At 38.2% G+C, this 8,160-nt stretch overlaps 1 protein-coding gene across 1 annotated transcript in view; it reads right to left on the bottom strand.

Annotated features, from left to right (window-relative positions):
• The window catches only part of LOC106535680 (teneurin-1), a gene marked incomplete at both ends in the record, with an annotated part of 47,401 nt that overhangs the window by 14,834 nt on the left and 24,407 nt on the right, over positions 1–8,160 (bottom strand). The window contains 1 exon segment of the mRNA XM_014032746.1: positions 6,021–6,223. Coding sequence (XP_013888200.1) covers positions 6,021–6,223 — 203 coding nt within the window.

The following is an 8,160-nucleotide window of genomic DNA, read 5'->3' as shown; positions in this document are numbered from 1 at the left end:
ATTTTGACCGCTGCTGCTCCCTGCTCTGGTAACAGCATGCAGAGTGAGCGCAGAGCAGAGCTAGAGATAAAAAAGAAAGAAGCTGGGACCACGACTCTGCCTGTGGGTCTCACAGGGTCTCATAATGGTTGTACAATGGAGCTTCTGCTATTATTATGCATGCTAACGTAAACACTGGCTTTGGAGGGCGGAGTTAATGTCAACAGATTTTTGGAGGGCGTTACCAACAGAGCTCATTAACATAAACAGCTCTTCTGAACGGAAATCAGAGCAGGCAGAACTAGAAAATGGGAAATTTTATTATCTGGGAATTATTTTGTGCATYAAATTGAATGAACATGGTCTGGATAGCCCACAGACATACCATAAAAATTTATAGGACCCATAATTGGTCTGCTTTAATCGTCAAGTGCCAAAAAATAATCGATTAATGTTTTTCTGACTATTAACTGCACACGATATGATTATGCCCAACCCTACTTTATATCCAAAAAAATATGAATAAAAAAGCTGGTCATGAATTGGTTTAAAATGTATCCTGAGTGCAGGAAAACGCTGACACCCCAAGTGTTATTATAACAGAAATTGACAGTCAACATGTTTCCTTAATTACTGTATATCTAAACAACAAAATTCAAATAACTAGAAATAAATAAGTTAATAAATAAAATAATTTTAATCTCATTGTTGGTTATGCTATTTACGCTGCAGTAGTAATAGAATTTGCATTTAAGTTTTTAAATAAAAGCTAATAAATCAGGTTTTGAATGTTTTTTTAATACTGTGATATTTTTGCTCAAGGTTATCTTGTCATCAGAATCTCACACCATTACATGCCTTGTCTAAACAACATCTAAAATGTCCATAAAGTTTAGTTTAAAAGTAAGTAAAGTTTGGTCTAAAAGTGAAACATTCAAAGAGGTTTAAAATCATATTTAAATGTCTACATTTGGCTTAAACTGGCAAAAAAATCAATATCTATGTTTTGATCCAACTTGAAACCATACTTTCAGCCCTTCTTACATCTCAGTGAGCTAAGTAGAGAGCACCGGTGGTACGACCACATTATGAGACCATTTTTTCAGCCTGTTTGCACAGCAATTCAAGTCAGATATGGCAATGATTACCAAATGATTGCCATTTTTCTTTTACAAATTCAACTCTATCCTCTCTGGCATCCCAGAGGCATCCTGTTGTCAGCGCACAGCTTGATGTTTCTATGACGTCAAATAAAACTGTCTTGTTTCATGTTTTTATCCGCCAGTAACTACTACTGTCTCCACTTTCAGCTGTCAGCTCAACAAGGTCAGTGAGTTTTTCTTTTTTTTTTTACACGTTGATGGTATAATCAGAATATCAGCAGTAGGTTAAGACTTTTGAGACATTTAGACCTCAAATCAAACCTTTTSAATTAGAGGTAAAATGCCAGATGGTGTTTCTGAGGGTTGTGGGTTTTACAGTTGTTTGTGTGTGATGGCTAAAAGTAATTTAGCTCATGATTTTCAGGGCTATTTCAGGTGTTGAAATAGCTTAGATCATAAAAACTCTATTTTATGAACAGAGCTTTTTTTTCCGATCACCTGTTCAAGTATCTAAATGTGCTCTTCGCAGGTCGTCTTCAAAATCCTTCAATAAACAGAGATGCTGGTCGTGATATGTTTTTGTTTTAAACACATTTAACAAATGTAGAATTGCTTCCTTCCTGTGCTTTCTGCCTCTGTTAACAACTGTGAAGCTTCCTAAAAGAATCTTGCAGTCAGGTCAAGTGCACAAATAAAGATATCCTCTGGTGTGTTGGAAGACCAATTTTTTCTGAGGAATGCTGTGTGCAAATTCAGCTATAATAGCAAACAAGACAAATGCTTTGCATGCTGAGTAAGCTTCTGGTAGAATGATGTTGATCTGGAATTAAGGAAATGGCGGTGGAGGTATTATGCATTTTCTAGGCACTATTCCACAATCCAGTAACTATGTTACCTTCAGTTGTTATGAAAATGCTGTATAAATCAAAAATAAATTTGACTCTGAATCATAGCCTGTCTAAAGAACCTCCTACCGTTTCCAACTCTTTAACTGGGACAGAGGTTCGGCCAAAATAACAGCAGATATCTGAATTTTTTGTTTCTTTTTTTTTTGTTTTTGGAGTGTAGACTGCTGCAGGAAGAAACCCCGTGTTTGTGGCATAGCCACAGTGGGAGGGGTCAAGGAGTTTGGCCCAGTGGGTCTCAGGGTCTATGAAAGGTGTGTGTGAAAGCAAACGCCGAACAACCAAATGACCGTGGGTCGACTGTTCGGATCGAGAAAAATGGACCCTTTAGACTGACTCGTCAGTATGCAGTATTGTACATACACTATACTGCACATCCAATAGGTATATTGTAGAATTTTGTTCAAATTTGTCCAATAGTTCAAACGCTATTTTGCTAAAAAGATGGACAAATGAACATATTCACAAACTCACACAAACACAGACAATTACATGATTGATAGGGCTCTCCTGGCAGGAGGCGATAATAAGTCTGTGTTGCTTATGTGAGTAATTTCTCCTCAAAATTTTGTAATCTGAATCGATAATTGTAGATTACAACAGCGCACAGCTTTCACACATCTCAAGCRCCTATTTAAAACACCAACAGTCATAAAATGACACCAAAACTGTGCAAAACCGTGATCGGTGCAGAGTTTTATCAAACCTGCCCCTTTTTAGGGACTCAAAGACGTGCCATGTTCGTAAAAAAAGGCATCAGTACACTTTAGCACCTAATTTTCAAATGAAAAAGGCTTTTGTTTTATCTGTCCAAACCATTTTTTTTGCTTCTTGCTTTCTTCAACTCTCCCCATCATCATCACCATCAGTTTTTTCTCTCTCTCTCTTCCTCTATCCATCCTAACCCTTGAAGAATCAACCCTCGCTGAGTTTCATTCCCCCCTGAGGGCTCTGTGTCACACTAATGTCAAAAGCAACTAATTAGACCTCTTCATGCAGACAAGAGCAAAGAGTGCTGCTGTTCTAAAGAAGATGACTTAGTGCTGGTGTATCTCTTGTTACATGATGGCACAATGCCACTCTATAAAGTGTACAGTGTGTGTCTCTGCCTTAAGACATAGAAATAATTGTTTCCTCGGAAAAAAAACAATGCACATCCACACTTTTAAAGTCAGTTAGAAAAGATTTCTATCCCTGTGGGGAGACCTTTGTCTTCCAAATAATTTTTCAGTTGGAGATTTACAACATTTACCAACAGAGCCTCTGTCTGATGCGTGGGAAACACAGCCTTGATTACTTTGCTTAATCTGGGGGAATGAAAAAGGGAAGAAATAGTTTTCCACCATTTGGTACATTGTGTTTTAACACAGTTGAACTCACAATTAAATTGTTCACATTTACATATTTGTTGATTTTTTCCCCCCTCCTCCCCGTTGTCAAAGCAGGTTTGAAATGGTGATTCGTTCACGGCTCATAACTGTTACCTGTTAAACTGGAAGACAACAATCCACGCTCGGCTGCACTGACATATCAATCAGACTGGTATTGTGTTCCCATAAATTTGCCTGACAAACATGCATAAATACAGTTTATGGGCACCTGTCTGACTACAAATCAATATTTCCAATTGTGAGCGACAAATTGTTTCGCATCCGCCAGAAATCCTCCATTTGAAATGCAGGAAGTACAAAAGGCAGTCAAATCGAAGGAAAAACAAAACCTGACTTGACCTTTTCCAGCTTTCAGAAGCTTACAGTCATGGGAAAGAAAGTTCACCCTCTCTTATTTCTAGAGTTTTACGTACCAAGACATAATAAAATTGAGTTGCTCTTTACCGGTTTCTAAAATTATTCAAATCTAGTTTCAAGCGTACCAAAACACACAACAGATTGCATCATGTTGTTTTCTACACTAAACAAAAACAAAGCCAAAATAAAAAATGTTGTGTGAAAACAAAACTAAGCCCATTTCACAATTTARCATTTTGTAGAACCACCGGGAATGATTCTCAGCAGCTGTTTTCTGTTTGCATTTATCTGAATGTGTTTTAACGTTGAGGAGAWATTTTAGCTCACTCTTCTTCATAACATATCTTCAGTTCATTGAGGTCTACAACTGTTGTTTTGTTAGTTTTTTTTTCTGAACCGCTCTTTAAAGGTCCTACTACACCAACTTAATCAGGTTGAGGTCTGGACTTTGACTGGACCATTGCACTATCATGATTCTTTTTTTTCTCCYTTTTTCAGATGTTCAGTTGTAGATTTGCTGTTGTGTTTGGGATCATTGTTTTATTTCATCATGAGCCAGTTTGATCCAAGCTTCAGCTGTCTGATAGTCTGATGTTTGACTCCAGAATCTTTTCCTCTACAAAGTAGTTCAGGGTCGAATCAAACCAGGTCATGTGGCTGCAAAACAAGCGCAAACTAGCRAATTTGCATTTCCTGTGAAAATGCAGTGTGAATGCTGAAAGCTGCTTTTTTATTATTTTCAGAATAGCTAAAAAAGTTGAAACTAGCATAAAATAGCTAAAAGAAAAAGTTAGCTGCAATAGCTGAAATTAGCACAAAGAAACACAATGAGCACGTTTGCTGAATTAAGCAGTGTCGCTGAAATGATCACAAAAAGGTGAATTTAGCTGAAAAAAGCTCAAATTTGCAAAAAGTAGCTAAAACACAGAAAACAGGTGAAATTAACAGAAAACAACTGAAAGAAAAAACTAAAAGTTGAATTTGGCAGAAAAAGTCAGAATGGTAGCTAAAGAGAAGGGAAAGGAGAGTAAATAGTAAAACAAAAGCTGAAAGAAACCAAGATTTGCACAGAGAGGTGGAAAAATAAAGAACCAGAGCTAAAGTTAAAAAGTAMAGTAAATATTTAYGAACATTTTKAAGGGTTTTGAAGRCAGCTCCATTCAGTTTCAATGACAAAAAACATGACCAAAAAAGCTAAATATTTCAAAGTATAAATTGCTGAGTTTCAAAAGTCATAGCAGRAATTTCCTAAAGAGCCAAACAGTTTGATATATAAATTGTTCAAACAGCACAAAAATTGTGGATAGAGATGTGTGTTGAAAAAACATACGTGAGACAAAAGGGACTCAAAAGTGTGATGACTTTATAAGCATTCACACAACTGTCATCTCTAACCATCGTGCTTGTCAGTTGTTTTAAGGTGTTTGCGCTGATGTTGTCTTTTGTTTTTTTGCATTCTTGGCTAACATCTCTATTTTATTTTTATGTGTCCGAAGGATGATGCTCCAGAAGTCTTGTGGTTTATTCAGATGCAACTTTAAAACTTAAGTCATGCTGCCATGATTAGAGAGAATGGACTTTCCTSTGCAACTCTTCTAAACAAGCAATACTTGTTCATTCAGTCTTTTATTAATTGTCCACTCATGAATTTATATATATACATTTTCTTTGTAGAACGATGGACTCTAAATACTTTGTACATTTGTATATTACCTTAAACCCTCTAAGATTGATGAGCAGCAACGCTTGTTTCTCTAAGGTCAGTGGTTTCCACCTTGGCAATGTGTCAACAAACACCTGTACCGTATGCTCCAGATCCTATAGAAGTAGCAAGGATGCACTATTTTTGGCTTTTTTTGTTTAATAAATAATAACAGAATTGAATCTGTTGGGCTTTTATACATTAGAAGTTAAATGTAACAACTGATAAGTCCTGATTTATAAAACCCTATCAGCCATTTTTTTCCTTGTCTGTATTTTAAAAACAGTCGGCTAGGATCCAGAGTTTTAATTAATTTAGTCCCATATTACCGAATGTCCTTGCAAAAGAAAATGAAATGGCTTTTGTGTCTGTGTTTGAAAAGCCGTCTGTAAGAGCTTGATGTTAGTCTAATATCATGTAACCATCTTTAAATGAGCACCAAATGCCAGGCCGATGTCAAAGAAAAAAAAAAAACTCGTGTGGATGAAAGGACAAAAACAAAAGAAGAAGAGTGCATCAGTGTGGACTGAATCAAAGCAGCCCATCTGGATGAACAGCATGTGGCAACAGGAGCCATCTCTACCTGAGTGTGCGTGGGCGGGATGTTCCTGCGTCCGTAGACCCCCAGCAGTGCGTTGTGTGAGAGCGAGAGATTGAACTTGACGTAGGTCGGATGGTGCACAGTCATTTGAAACCTCCAGAAGAGTCCCGGCGGGATCGCCTGGCTCTGCTGCGTCCCGATGTCGATCTTGCCGTGGTCAATGGCGCGGCCTCTCACCCACTTCTCTGCAGGTGGAAAATAAATAAATAAATAAATTTAAAAAATCACAAAACAGGCATCACTCTCAGTCACATCCAGCAGATTTATCAAGGAAGACAAGCGGTCTGATTCAGTATCAGAGGGAGCCATTAYTAACCGACCTGATGTCCCATAACTTCGGTGGGATCTGCAGCCCAGCTAATTAAGTGAGACTGAATAGACGTCCAAATGACTGAGCACTGGTTTAAAAAAAAAAAAAGGAAGAAAAACTTTTCAAGATACTATGCTTTGGTGCTCTTTTGAATCCACTGTGCATGAAGATGAACTGCTTTGGAAAGGCAGTGTTTGGTCTGCAAGCTGTCTACCGGGGCTTTGTCATGAGCTATATTAGCATCTCCTAACAAGAAAGAAAGATGGGTGTGTTAGCATGTGTGTTTCAAAGAGAATAGGAGGCTGTGGAAGGGGAAAAGTGAAGAACACACACACACACACACACACACACACACACACACACACACACACACACACACACACACACACAAACAGCACATAGAGATAGTGTCTTGAGTGAGAGGTTGTCTTTGTGTGAGAACAGAATAGGTCTTTGCAACCGTCCCTTGGCCATCAGCTCCTCTCCTCTCCATAAGCCTTTATCAAGCTCCAGGCCTGAGTCTTTTGTGTAAAGGAGGGGGGGTGCGCGAGATGGGGGCAATCTCTCCTGCCCTCTTTGTGTTGGCCTTTATGGAGAGATATATCTCTGCTTCTAAACTAAGATGGAGGAAATATGTTGACAGAGGGGAGCCAGCCGATCGTTACCACCACAAAGGCAGAGGAACAGTTAGGGGCAGATTCATGGACGAGTCTGCTCGCTCTCAATCTATAATGCCCGCAGCTCTACCACTCCATTATGGCGACACCATGCGCACCCACAGGCCAGCCAGCATATATCACATGTCCTGTCACGCAGAGAGGGAGCTGAAAGTGCTGGCCTGCGAGGTACTTGTCAGCCATGCCTGGCAGTGGTTTCAGGAAAGGTAGTGTAGGTTTGTTAGACTTCGGTTGGCCTGACCACTGCTCTGGTTCAGACTTTGACTTGATTGGATTAAACTTAGTGCGTATTTTCAAACATACTTTACTGTTACCATGGCAATTTAATTAATTTATTTATTTACCGTTATTTAACCAGGCAAGTCTCGTTGAGATCTCAGATTTCTTTTTCAAGGGAGGCCTGGGCTCGAAGGCAACCTATCGTACATGTTTTTACGGGTGGGAGAAACCAGAGTACCCGGAGAAAACCCACGGAAATGAAATCTCGGAGTTTTATAGCACTCTCTTTTGTAACAATTAAAGTATCTAAGAAGTAAGAAATAAGAAATCTGACTATTAAAGACACTACGAAGTGGACTTTATATCTGTCTTAATTGCTTTGGTAATGCCCACACTTTTTGTTTTAAACTCTGAAAGTATTGTGTTTGGGGTGTTATGTTTGATGGTTTTACTCTTTAGAACAGTAAAATCTAGTAAATATGTCAAGAGTTTCCACTCAAAACCAACAAAAGTGGTGAACTCACTGGGACTAGTGCGCTAAATGAAAGCTCAGATTAGTAATGCCAGTTTCAAGTCTTGTGATTTCGCAGTCATTTCACTTCACACTTATAAGAATATATGTGTTTTGTTTTACAGATAGAGTGTGAAGGAATAAAAGTTGTCTTAAATCCTGAGTTTAGTTACAGTTAGTGGTGTGTTACTACTTTAATTGTGATAATAATTTATTTGAAACATTTTTGTCTCTTTTTCAGTTTCAGATCCTTTTTTTTGTTTGTTTTAATTGACCGTGGTTTTATTTAACTCTTCTGTTTAGTCATTACAAGCATCCCTTCCTGCTACAGATTGTTTTTTTTCTTTATTTCTCACCAGATTTCATTAATAATAATCAGCACACCTGCTTTTGTGAGATTCAATG

Source organism: Austrofundulus limnaeus, unplaced genomic scaffold (assembly GCF_001266775.1).
Source record: "Austrofundulus limnaeus strain Quisiro unplaced genomic scaffold, Austrofundulus_limnaeus-1.0 Scaffold1527, whole genome shotgun sequence".
Taxonomy (NCBI): Eukaryota; Metazoa; Chordata; class Actinopteri; order Cyprinodontiformes; family Rivulidae; genus Austrofundulus; species Austrofundulus limnaeus.
The sequence above is the reverse complement of the archived record's forward strand: the minus strand, read 5'-3'. Positions and strand labels throughout refer to the sequence as shown.